At 50.1% G+C, this 12594-nt stretch overlaps 4 protein-coding genes across 4 annotated transcripts, besides 1 other annotated feature; 1 reads left to right on the top strand and 3 right to left on the bottom strand.

Annotated features, from left to right (window-relative positions):
* Nucleotides 1-12594: part of a sequence feature (contig 1.129 1..627835(1)) that runs on past both edges of the window.
* Nucleotides 333-1391, bottom strand: ANIA_07478 (uncharacterized protein; the record flags this gene model as incomplete). The annotated part of the gene is made up of 2 exons (XM_675655.1): nt 333-709; nt 1316-1391. 2 exons carry the CDS (start codon nt 1389-1391, stop codon nt 333-335), a joined length of 453 nt encoding a protein of 150 aa, XP_680747.1.
* Nucleotides 3991-4865, top strand: ANIA_07477 (uncharacterized protein). The gene is made up of 2 exons (XM_050611995.1): nt 3991-4589; nt 4659-4865. The coding sequence occupies exons 1-2, from the start codon at nt 4401-4403 to the stop codon at nt 4788-4790; spliced, it is 321 nt and encodes a 106-aa protein (XP_050467961.1). The 5' UTR covers nt 3991-4400; the 3' UTR covers nt 4791-4865.
* On the bottom strand, nt 6205-8477 carry ANIA_07476 (uncharacterized protein). The gene is made up of 4 exons (XM_675653.2): nt 8004-8477; nt 7398-7921; nt 7176-7235; nt 6205-7086 (listed from the first exon to the last, which is right to left on the bottom strand). Exons 2-4 carry the CDS (start codon nt 7595-7597, stop codon nt 6420-6422), a joined length of 927 nt encoding a protein of 308 aa, XP_680745.1. The 5' UTR covers nt 7598-7921; nt 8004-8477; the 3' UTR covers nt 6205-6419.
* Nucleotides 9911-12437, bottom strand: ANIA_07475 (putative signal transducer; the record flags this gene model as incomplete). The annotated part of the gene is made up of 3 exons (XM_675652.1): nt 9911-10084; nt 10178-10623; nt 10676-12437. The coding sequence occupies 3 exons, from the start codon at nt 12435-12437 to the stop codon at nt 9911-9913; spliced, it is 2382 nt and encodes a 793-aa protein (XP_680744.1).

The raw sequence follows: 12594 nt of genomic DNA, 5'->3' as shown, positions 1-12594 counted from the left end.
GGTTTTACTGGGAATGAGTCCGAATCAAATCTTCAACTGAAGCAAATGCGCACTGTCAGGAATATCTAAATTCAGAAATTCTAAAAGAAATCACGTAAACAAACACTATGATATGGCAATGGTCGTCGCAAAAAGGCCACCAATAATAGAAGCCACAGTGATCGAGTTTTGTATTCTTTCTCATCCAATGTATCTCATCACAGCATAATATTCGTGGCATATTCAGACCACGTAACTCAAGCAGGGCAGACCATAAAGTCGCGAGCGTTCTTCCATCCTAAAGTATTCGGGTGGCGGGGTAGCGTAATACTATATTCATCGGGACCGACGAATTATCCCCTGTTCTCAGTCTGTCCAGAACCGGCGACTGCTCTGAGCTCAGCCAGCGTATCGAAGATCTGTTCTTGTGAAGCGCCTGAACGGATAAACTGAAACAACCTGTCGACAGCCCCGGGTTCGCCGTGAGAAACAAAGTCAAGGAGGCGTGCGAGGAATGTCCTATAGTACTCCAAGGATTCAATCTCCCTCTCGATGGCTTGGTGCCCGCCCGCCTGCTCGTTGTTGTAGCCGGTTCCGTTGGACTGGGAACTGACAGGACGTTTGCTATCAGCCAAGCCGTGGGAGACACAAGATCGGGCTTTTCGAACGACCAGAGTCCAAGAAGCCCGCTGGGGTGGTAGAAAGGGTGGGACAAAGGAAACCTGAGAACCTACTTCTGTCGAGAAGCCTGCCCGTTAGAATCGAATTTCGCTGGTCCATGTTATAAGAGCTTCTGGAGGCTGTAGGACTCCGATGCCGAATAAATATCTTAGTGGGTAACGCAATGCTGGATGTCGGTGTGTGGCGATAGGATGCTTTCTGATATTTGGCGACGATCTTGAAATAGTGTGAAGGATAATTCTGGAAGGACAGAGCAAAGTACAAGGTATGTTTGCTCAGGCCTGCACGAACAAGTCCAGCGCGCTCCACGGAAACAACGATGTGACGCGCTTGCAGTACGTCGGAGCGTCCAATGAACGGATTCCGAGCACTCGTCGCTGTCACAGATGAGCGCTGACTATAACGCTGACTGCTGAGGCGGATATTGAGGGTATGCGCAGTTGCTGTCGAGACTTGAAAGCATTGCTCCACCGAGCCGACACAGTGCAAAGTCAGGCTTCATAAGACGAAACAGGTCAGTTTTTGCGTGGAGCCACGCAATCTGCAGCATTTCTTATGGGCGTAAAGACGGGGTATCAAGTGTAAGGTAGTCAGGCTTTTGGGTCTTCCTCTTTTGGGCCTCGGAAATGTTCTCCAGTCAATCAGAGCCAATCACGGGACTCGGCTCGTCCCCTTGAGAAGTCGCCACCCGCTGCACCTGGGTCTGTCTGAGCGACTTCGCAAATGGCCATGCCGGTTGGCAACCCCAAGCTCTCATCTCCTCTGAATTGCTGGAAGCATAGTTGGCTAGTAGGGAGCATAACACCTGATAGCAATGCGGCGATATAGTACTACCACTGCTCGCCCGCGATCTCAAATCGAACGTCGACTGCTAGGACAACGCCTTGCTTCCTTCATGATAGTCTTCTTTAGGAGTCTCGTCCACACTCCGACTTGACGCTGCTCGTGCACTCTAGGCGCTCCTTCCTCAGGCTGCAAGAGTCGTGCATTACCTTATTTCTCTCTATTTGCCGCTCGCACTCAACATACAATGCCAAGGCTCATCTGCTGATAGAATCGACTTCGAGAGGTTCGAGCAGTGGAAACTTCTGAAGCCTCGCATCTACAAATCGCGTCGACATATTGATGACATGTGATCTTGTTTCTGCGTCAGAAGAACACTGTTATCGGCATCAGGAAGTACCAACATGTTCTTCCGCAGTATTTGTCGGCGGTTTCATCAAGGTAACTCGGATAATCATCATGAAATCTCTTAATTGAAGGTGCATCTGCTGACGTATCATGTTATCTGAAGGTCAAATTGCAAGATTCGATGCACAATCGCATGGACATGATTTATATCCTTGGACGATCGACTCGGCTGCCAAACAATATGCCGAAGACAGAAGGCTAGGATAGCCGCACGCCAACGTTGTTAAGCTCATTGCATAAGTCCTAAAGTGATATCGGCCTGCGTTAAAAGTCTCATACTTGAGCTGGTCTCGGCCATGTTGCGTATTGAGTCATCCTTTGCGTAGCTTTGAGCAATGAGCAAGACATGGAGGAAGCCGGGAACGCCTAAGCCTCAGCCATCAACCATTCCTTCGACCGCCGTGAAGGCGAGAAGCGGCGATATTCTTGCAGGGTGCTCAACTTTTCCCATGGTTCATATGCGATGGTATGATTGCTAGCATGTATCACATAGTTGAGCATGTCCAATTCCTTTCTATGATTCCGCCCGCGCAGCAGTGATTCTGGTATGCTGTCCTTGACAAGCAGGCTCGAAGAATATCGTTGCCCAGGGGCTTTCGAGCGTCGGTTACCGTATGAAACCGGAGGCAATTTTCCGCAGCTCGTGGGGTCAGCAAACATTTCCCAACACTCCCAGCCAGCCTTCATGATTCCGTATATCCAAGGCAGTTTGCCGAGGCTGTGCTTCGTCGAGATGCGTCATCACCATTGCTACGTCCAAATGCTCATCATACTCTTGAGGATAGTAACTTTGGTCGCCTTGTTATGATGTGCTGGAACAATGGGCGCTAATTGTCCGAAAACCAATCGGCGATTTCTATGCATGTTTTCGAGTCAGCTCGGTGGGTGTATTACAGCCGCCAACTGTATTCCCTGCCGGAAAGTTCCGCCGAACGTGTTGACCGACTGGCTTTGCGCTGTTTGCTGATACCTCATTGTTCGTGTTGTACAGGCAGGGAAACAGATATCAGGGATCAATTTGCGAAGATGTGTCTTCGGCACATTTTTGACTGGTAGTTGGTTGGAATACCAACCAGCAAGCCAGACAAAATTTGAGGCGAGGCCTCAGCGCGGATATCTGTCGACAGCCATGAATGAAACCAGGGCGAATGTGCCTAGAATAGCTCGAGTCGAACCAGGCTTCTTGTAAGCAGGCAGTCGATACCGATTGCTGTCTGGAGCAATGATAATTCCAACGAGTTCGTCCGCACTTACAAGGAAGCGAAGGCAGGGGAGATGCGTGAGAGAGCAGGGCAGAAGAGAAGTGTGGCCTGGCCGCCTGAAGCTGCCTGGCACCAATCGGAGCGGAGACTCTCAGGAAATAGCTTCCTCACCTTGTCATTGGGTCCACTACTCACTTCCTGGGTCGTCGTGCGAGTGCAACCATGGAATACTGTTAATCTCGCCTAACGCTCAACATTGACAGGCGACTCGTGGTGCAGATGCTGGAAACGGTTGGTTCTGACCGTTTGCTTTAGACCTGGCTGGGATTCCACCATGTCCCTTGTTTTCAGTATTACGCCATGGGTAATGTCCTCATGAGGTCGTCTATGGACCGCGGCTAGAGGAACAACAGCATACCCGGTAGTTGGTGCAGTACCCATCTACTGCGGTGACCGCGCCCAATGGTGGTTGATGCATAATAGGCCGTCGATGGTGCTTGTTGTCTGGCCTTCGAGCGAGCACTTGCCCAGAACCAAAGCACAAACCACACGGAACAATAGTGGCAAATATTGAGGCACAGGGAGCACGTTCTATTTTGACGACCCGTAACCGCTCCTTCTCGCTTAAAGCTGATCATTGTTCCACAGGCCTTGCGGCGGAATGAACGTCAACTCAGATTGTCACGTATCAGGATCAAATGTGCCTTCTTCATGATAAACCAGAGCCTTAGCAAACTCCCTACATAACTACTCGAAGTTTACATGGTCTCGGTAATCATGCATTTTGTTGGCACAGTAATGATTGATTAGCTAGCTGTGTTGGCTCATTGGATGGCAGGCACCGTCTCCTAGTCGAGGTCCACTCGGGTTGGAATCTATTTCCAGCACAAGGTCAATCAGGCCCCTTCTCTTGCCGACCCTTCTTCGCTACTACATTGCGAGAGCCGCATCGCAGCAACATCTGACAGAATGCGCCGTCTGATCACAACATGAGCATTCGTCGTAACAACCAGTCATGTTTGCACTACTCTTAGCCGCGCCAACGTGCCTCTTCCGCCGCATGTCTTAGAGCACTGACAGATAACATGCCAATATGAGATCGATACCCCGAGACCAATTGAAGGTGCCATTTCTAGCATTCCAGAAGTTAACCATAGTATGCAAAATATGTACAGGATTCCTCTGTCCTCCCGTCGCGTCATCAAACATCCCTTGCTTACCCTGAACCGCGCTTCTTAAGAGCGGCCTTACCCCTGCAGCGCAAAAATCAACACGACGCCATCACCAACCAACCCAAGTCAATAACAGCGCAATACCAAACCCTCTCGCACTCGATTCCAAGCCAAAATGCACATCCAAGCTCTATCCTTCAGCATCGTGACCTTTCTCGCCTCCATCGGCGTCCGCGCGCAAGTGCACAAAGACCCCTACCATATTTCAGCCTTCGGGCGACCCAATGGCATCGACGCCGGGAACAAAGTCTGCGGTGGCGCGTGTGTTACCGATCCGAATGCTTTGGCCTGTAAGCATATTGAGGTGCGTTGTTGTATCTCCAGTACTGCCAAGGCTATGCTCTCCTTTCTGACAGGCGATTTGCGCATATAGTTTCGTCCGCAGCTCGGATGCTTTGAGTGCTGTCTCTCAGATGATGACTTGGATCATCTTGACTTCCACAATAAAGCTGTGCCGGACTTTGATGATGACACTGACTATGACACGGATGAAGATTGGGACTAATGCTCTACTATTGGTGCTTTGAGGCGATGTTCAGTGATTGATGTAATCATGCTGCAAGAAACAGGTGTTCCAGCCAGAATAATATGTATAACTAGTCTTTTCCATGGATCTTAGTCATGCAATACGGGCCTAACTCACTAGATAGTGATAGTATCCCTCCTTCAATTCATCTCGGTCCAAAGCAGGGTCGTGCGCAGGTCCACTTTACAGACCGGTGGCTATGCGGTTGTAGCGTTTCTTGAACAACAGCGTGATGGTGGTTAGCCTTCAGAGCGTAGGCAATTATTTGCTAGACTATGTAGTAATAGGAATGATAACAGTTCCTCATTCACACGCGGTCCTGCCAGTATAATTTACCCCATATACCCACTTGTTGTGCAGATTTCACTTAGCGGCAATATAGACCAATACTATAATCTTATCCACTATGAACTACTCATATAGGAATCAATATACAAGGATTACCTCCGTTCGTTAACTGTACACTTAAGTGAATACCTGTCTGTATACATACCACTCATTAACCAGAGCCGGAACAGCACCTTTTTCCGACAGACACCAAAGCACCTCTCCCCAGTAGATCCACCAGCAGACGGAAAATCTGGAAGAGGGGGTGTGTGGGGAGGAAATTGTGGATATGGGGGAGCTAACAGTTGAAAAACGAGCTAGAGGCTTTCTACGCTATGTATGCCTTCCCCTTCACCTTTCTGCCCGGCTACTCTGACGTTCTATATTGTAGATTCCTTAAACCGCAACATCTCCTATCTCCCACCATCTACCGACAGGAACTCCTTTTCGCCCGCAAATCCAAACCAACGTCATCATGGCGTCGTCAACACCTTCAGGACCCGCGTGACTCTTCGCTTCAGCCTATTTAATACTCACCGACATGCGCCACACCAACGCCCTTGCTGTCAAGTAATCCTACCGGATTGGAAACCAGAATTCTGGTAGCTTCGTTATACTGACAAGAACAAGGGCGATTACTTAGAAGGTAAGGTAAAAGTAGAAGTACAAGTTGATTCAACGTGTGTGCTAGAGGGTAACCATAGATATACCTTGTCTTTGTTACCGTTAGAGCAACTAGGCAATTGAGGTAACTTTCTATCCCCAACATTATTCAGGTTCGGGTGACATGGTATCGGATATCTGAATGTAGCTTTCCTGATATACACTGACGGGTCTGTGCTCGCTAAAAAGTAAGGTAGTATTGACCCTGTTTTTCCTGCGGTAGTGGCAGTGGCATCAAAAGGTGCGGATAGGATATTTACCGATATCGAGTGATTGTACCACCCTTCAACACAGCTAACAAGAGGTATATCTACTTTACTAAGTCGCATGTGTAAGGACATGGAGGCTAGGGAGCTGATATACAATCTAACCGGTGCAGGCTGTGACATTTCAGTTTCAAGTAATTGGGGTCAACACTCTATTTTAGTGTTATCTAGTGGTATCTGAAAAGTAAAGAAGAGACAACGGTCCAGATCATTATTCATCGAGCCATGTCCCTTTCCGCGCTTAATTCTATATACCGCCCATACTCCAGGGTGGATGAAGATAATGATATTTAGAACATTTGGCCCCGATCATTTCCACGGAGCACCCCTACATTCTGCACTGCAGAGTAGGTCAGTGCATATTCCCAGTTCCCTCAAGCACCTTGATGGCCGGAATAGCTCCAACTTTTGTCTTCCAGGGACCGCCGCCAGCAGGGACGATAGATCCGGTGCTGGCTGTGTCCATTGGCGAGTCGGGGATAACTGAGATGTGGGGAACCACTAAATCCACGCCTTTGGTGACACTGCCGCTACCAGAGAAGCAGGGTTTATGGCGAGGAGGCAGAGGACGATGAGCAGACTCGTACATGTGACTCATGTAGTCCGACGCTACGCTGCTCACAGAAGATGGCGTCGACGGAGTATTGCTTAATGAAGGAAGAGTCGACAGACTAGTTGAGCTCGTGTTACGGCCCTTTGCACGGCGTATGGGAAGTACAGACTCGTCGCCGTGGAATTTTGACAGGTACTTCCAGGCATCCGAAGCCATAATGCTCGAAGCATGGTCGTCCGTGGGTATTACGGGCTTCCATTCGGTTGGGTCAATATCTGACTTGACCTCGTGCATGTCGGTGGGTATTCGAACGGGTTGAGAGGCCATGATGGGTGCTTTCGTAGGTGTTAACGGCTTCACGATGTCAGGAGTACCCACTCGTGGAGGGCAGGGACTGTATGTCGGTAGAGGTGAGGCGGAGGAGAAAGAGGCGGAGAGAGGCTTCTTGGTGTCTTTGCGGCGGCAGCTATGAAATATGTTAGGAAAATGATGGAAAGAGATAAGAACATGAGGGATGCTGGCTTTATAGGGCTGGCAAGAGATAAGGTGTCATACCTTTCACTGCAATAGAGAAGGCGGTCGTCAGGCACAGTGATCTGCTTCTCACACATGCCACTGCAGATAAGTTAGCATAAATGCAGTAACCCCGATAAGCAAGAATCCGACATGCAAGGGCTGAGGACGATAAAGAGACCAGGGCCCGCTCCAGCCTCCGGAACAGGGGCCGGGAAGGATGCGGCGGTGTAGGGGTGACGGATATAAACAAACTATACGTACCAATAGTTGAGAAAAGGCGCCATTTCGGGCGTCCAGTTGCCGTCTGGTTCAATTGTCTGACGCACTTGACCAGACCCCAACTTCGCAATAGAGTGTGATACGCCTTTCCTATATGATGAAGGCTTCGACGTCCTGGACTTGGACGAGCTCGATCCCGAAGAGGAACGACGATGTTGGGAAAGAGCGTGGCTTTGAGTCATGGTGGCGGTGAGGGTCTTTGTATAGTTTCAGATCCTTGGCCGGCTGATTGATCTGGATCAATCGCCCGGTGATGTGCAAGGTGGAGCACGGTGTCCCCCTGAGGACCCCAGTATGTACTTTCCGTACTATGAGGGATTTCCAGCAGTAGGTTCGATCGCCCAATGTATCACCGCAGACCAGGGAATTATTTTGTGCTTGATGATGGACTAGGGAAAACGCCGATGAGAACGGATGCGGGAAAATTGCAACGACAGCCAGTGGCAGGCAAATATGTACAGCAAGGCGTATGTTCACGGGGCGATAAAGAGGTGATAAGCTTTCAACTGTGATACCGCGGGTCAGCTCTGCCATTGGCCGAGATAAGGACAAGATCCCGAGATAGGGCGCAGCTGGAGTTATTTTTACCTGTTTTGCCTCTGTTATTGTTTCTCTCAGTCGTGCAAGGGCTGGATATGTTTCCTGACGTAGGCTTTGCGGGATTATTCGTCTTGCACCACAGCTGATGGAATTCGCTCGGAGGATTAGTGACCGAGAAAGACGATAATGAGAGTGTGCTAAGCACGACGCAGTAAGGGTCCCCGAGTAACTATACGACACAGCGGGGAATATACCTGATGTGAAAGAGAGCGTGGGGAGTATGGAGCAAATAGCGAATTTAAATAGAGAAGCGAGTGACAACCTTGGGAGCGAGATTGAATGATAATGGACGTGAATGTCGAGCGAGGTTCTAGAACACTGCAGTGTGTGAGTAACTTGTTACCTATGGATGGCCGAATGCACCTGCCTCAGCCTGGCACTGGTAGTGGTGGATGACGATTCCGGTCACGGCAGGAGCCCTTCAGGCAGTAAGGCACTAACTTCGATCAGTTCATCGTGGATATCTAGTAGGCCTCATTCCTAATTATAGAGCGGGAAGGGTTCCTTCTATGACTGGTCTATTATTCCACGGACCTTTCCATGGTATTCTTCGTTCACCTTTGTCCCCATCGCTTCCAAGACTTAACTTTTCAAGGTATTTCTGTTTGCTAATGGTTGTATGATCGATCTAGTCGAGACAATCATCAGTCGCCGAACCGTTGCAACAAATCTAAGGCTGAACAGGGCCACCTGATGGATGCAGAAGGTCAGTGCTTTGCAGACACTCTTGGCTGCATCGAGAAGCAACGTGGGAAACTACGATAGCTGACCACCATCACCTGGACCCCTTGGAGGACAGCTTGGACGGTCCTTGCTCCCGTTACTTTACCTCACACCGCTCGCAAATGCCGTCGACGCGTGTGTAGGGAGTACCCTGGGAGGACTGAGGAATGGAAATGATACCTCGCTGCCTACGGGTGGTCTTCCACTGATACTGTGACCTCGAGGATTCATATGGGCCTAACCCAGGCGCTAAGAGCCACAGAGAAACACAATTTATGGAGACTACTTCTAAAGAAAGAAACGACACATAATCAAATGCGACAACATTGAGGTCGAAGACTCGTGAAGAATCAACAGTGGGGCATTTAGCTGTCGATGATGAAGCCGAGGGCCCGAAGCATTCCATCATTCCCCACAGAAGCCAGGCTTTCAATCACATCGGCTTGGGTTCGATCGACCAAAGGGTTGCGTGAGTTCTGGCTCAGTGCTGCGGTTTGCCTCAGTCTGAACTGGATAAATGCTCTCTCTTGGATCGATGCGGATGAGAGGCTGCGCTGACGCTGCAGAACCTGACTCGACCAGTCAAAGTAACGAGGCAGTTGGCAGGTCTCATGCCACTGGCATTGACATTATCTGCGCATATTCGCGCATTAATACCCCTGCCCAGTTAGTCTTGAGTTTCTATGATCGTTTGCTCGGGAACAGTCGGTACGAATGTAGCCCCTCGCCTGCCCGTCAGTTCCGCAACTCAATACTTTATCCCGAGGTCGGATACTCACTTATCCCTAGTATGATGCAAGAGAACCCTGATAGCATAACCACTGATGCAAACGAGACAATAAAAAACGTCAACTTTGAACGAACCGTCAAAATTTAGGCAAGATATGGCGCCATAAATTTTTTTCACATTAATTGTGTTTACACGAATAGATCAGATTTTGGTTGGGCTAGGCTTGGTAAAGAAATGGACCGAGAACGGTAGAACAGTCTAGCCTACGCCTTCGCTCGGACACGAGGTGCGTAAGCACCAAGCTCGAGAATGAACTACTAGGGTGTCAAGGTGGATTATTGCTCCCTGGTCCCCACGGGGCCACAAACGTAGATCGGGATCGACATACTAATTTAGTCGGGGCGTTTCTCCTCTTGCGACATTCTGGACTTTTGCTGGTGTCTTAAGATTCTGATTCATGAGTCGGGAGACCGATTGTCAGGACATCCACCGTGTCTGAGAATGTAGGTACTCCTGCAGAAAACCACTCGATCAAGTCCAAACGGGGAGAAGATCGCCTCTTCTGATTAACGATTTTCAACAGCGCACTCAGGTAGTAAAACAGACTTGATTTATCCTAGGGGTATCATGGCGATATTGTACATTATAAGAAGTCAGAGATAAGTGCCGGTCATCATTTATCTATAACCATCGCATCACCTGCACCTACTGCGCCTGCCGTGCCGGTTGTTGAAGCAGGCGCAGGTGCAGGTGTTGTTGCAGCTGGGGGTGGAGGTGGAGGTGCAGATGCCGTCGCAGGCGTGGGTGTGGGCGCAGATGTTGATTTCGTTGCGGCCGTGGGCGTGATCGAATTACCACCACCAACCGGTTTCGCATCGTCCCCTTCCTTATCCGGCCCATTGGGCTGGTCAACGGTGCCGCTGGGCTTCGCCGTGCTCTCTTTCGCGTTGGGATCTAGAAACCTGTCTGGTACACCGCGTGCAGCGATTCCGGCAGGTCCAACGTAGCACCCGAGCATGGGGCTCCAGGTGTATTTCTGAGCGGTGGTATGACGAATCTCGTGGTATGCGTACGAGTTTGCAAAGGGAAGAGATGTATCTGGGTCTCGATACCGAGATGGAAGAGACGTGATTACACACAGTGAGGAGGAGATTTCTGTTCCGCACATTAGCAGTAGTAAAGAAAGAGGTTGACAAAGTGAACGTACTCGTGAGTCTCGGGGGTTTCTTTGCATTGAAATAGATACTGTAGTCTCGACTCTGAGCGGTTTTATCGTCAAAGTTTTCGAGTATAGTCAAGCATCGCCCGGTGTGCTCAATGACGGCGGGAGGAGCCGCGGGCTGCGAATCCGCCGGCTGTGAATCCGCGGTCGTAGCAGCTGGTTCGCCCTCAGTATTGGGTTTCTGGTCAATTTGCATTGGGTCCCCTGCGCTTCCCTGACCCTCTAGTTGTCCGTCCGGTAGAGCAGACGCAGCCCCATCAGCGGTAACCATAGCCGGGATAGGTTCAGAAGCCGATTCAGGGCTCGATGATGGTTTAACGGTCAACTCTTGAGCCACCCCATTGGGCTTGTCTTCCACCTTAGGTATTTCCGTGTTCGACGTATTGCCGTCCTTCTCTACCGGTGCTTCAGGCTCTGAACCAGGACCTTGGCTCGTTCGACGGTCAGAAGACTCTTGTACTGTCTCGCTGTTGATCACTTTTGCCGGTTCCTCACTAGCGGCCTGGGTGTCCTCATTCGCTTCTGAGGTTTCTTTGGTTATGATTTGGGGTGAATCTGCTCCGGGTAATATGCTGGATGCGTCTGGTAACTGAACATCTGGAGCTGCGCTTGGAGTATTAATCGTTTGAGGAACTGTAGCAACCTCACCCTGAGATCCTGTAGAGGCATTTCCTGATGTGGTGGTCTGAATGGCATCGATGGCAGGTTTTGCGGGTTGAACAGATTGTTCTTGCTCGGTTTCGGTCGTTGGTGGTATTGAATTCGCCAAGGTGACTGGAACACCCTGCGGACTACCGGGCCCTGCAGGGTCTCCCGGCTTCTGCTCTGTCTCGGGTTTGCCTTCTTTATCCAACTTCTTGCTCTTTTTTCGCGAATTCTCATCTTTTTCCGGCTTGGGCGTAATTGTGACCTTGCCGACGCGCGTCAACCGACCATCAGCCCAGGTAGCAACGCCGCTCCAGTAGGAGATAACAGGGCCTTCAAGACGGCGATTTTGCAATGCTTCGATCTTCGCTCGTCTCTCCTCTGCTTTACGCTTCTCCATTTCCTCCCAGCGATTGAGACTTTTGCTATTGAGCCTTTCCACTCTTTCAGCCTCTGCCAGTCGTTCCGCCTGTGTCAATTCTTTCGGCTTGTTCTTCGCTTTTCGCTTGGCAGCTTCCTCCATTGTAGCGATAAGGCGAATGCGCTTCTCCTCGCTATCTTTTAACCGGGCATGCGTGAGTTCCTTGTTCTGCATGGTCTGCCGACGGGAAGAAGATCGTGTAGGGCCTTCGTCGGGGGTGGGGATCCATGAAACTCGCTCTGACTTCTTCCTCGGGCGCGAGGCAGGGGTTGTTGGTGCTTTGGGAGTCGCGGTCGGGTCAATTTTCACCTTCTTGCTGGTTATTCTATACCGAAGGTCCTCTCGAGCTCTTTTTTTCCTCTTCTCTTCTTTCTCCTCCTTCGCAAGTTGCCGCTCTCCTTCAAGGTCGTCTGCCTGAGCATTCGGTCCTTGATCGTCCTCATCGTCGGAAGAAGAATCGAGCCCCATATCATCTTCCTCAGCTCCATCTTCTGCTGCGTCGGCGGCAAATTCGTTATCGTCATCCACTTCTTCAAATAATAGTGCTAGTTCGTCGTCTGCTTCCGCGTCTAAAAGGGCGGACATCTGCCGTCCTGCTGTGCTCCGCTTCTCTCGCCCCTGAATGAGCGATTGCACCGGGGCTTCATCCTCGGATGAGGACCTCTCTCCATCGCGTGACATTCTCGTTATTAAAATAGTTGACGCGGATTCTCGGGCGCAAGATGGTTTTAGCTCGTAATGATTCACATTCGAGACGCGTGCGTGAACTGATTGTAAGGTCAAACGGATGACCTAACTCCACTCCAACAATATCATTTAATTTCTGACACGTAGCAGC

This window comes from Aspergillus nidulans, chromosome IV (genome assembly GCF_000011425.1).
Source record: "Aspergillus nidulans FGSC A4 chromosome IV".
Lineage (NCBI taxonomy): Eukaryota > Fungi > Ascomycota > Eurotiomycetes > Eurotiales > Aspergillaceae > Aspergillus > Aspergillus nidulans.
This window is presented reverse-complemented; position numbering and strand designations above follow the sequence as displayed.

Coding starts and splice junctions, on each gene's coding strand:
- ANIA_07477 (XM_050611995.1), top strand. CDS start 4,401: ATGCACATCCAAGCTCTATCCTTCAGCATCGTGACCTTTCTCGCCTCC. Junction 4,590..4,658: donor TGGCCTGTAAGCATATTGAG/GTGCGTTGTTGT, acceptor TTGCGCATATAG/TTTCGTCCGCAGCTCGGATG.
- ANIA_07476 (XM_675653.2), bottom strand. CDS start 7,597: ATGACTCAAAGCCACGCTCTTTCCCAACATCGTCGTTCCTCTTCGGGA. Junction 7,236..7,397: donor GCGCCTTTTCTCAACTATTG/GTACGTATAGTT, acceptor ACTTATCTGCAG/TGGCATGTGTGAGAAGCAGA. Junction 7,087..7,175: donor CTTCTCTATTGCAGTGAAAG/GTATGACACCTT, acceptor CATATTTCATAG/CTGCCGCCGCAAAGACACCA.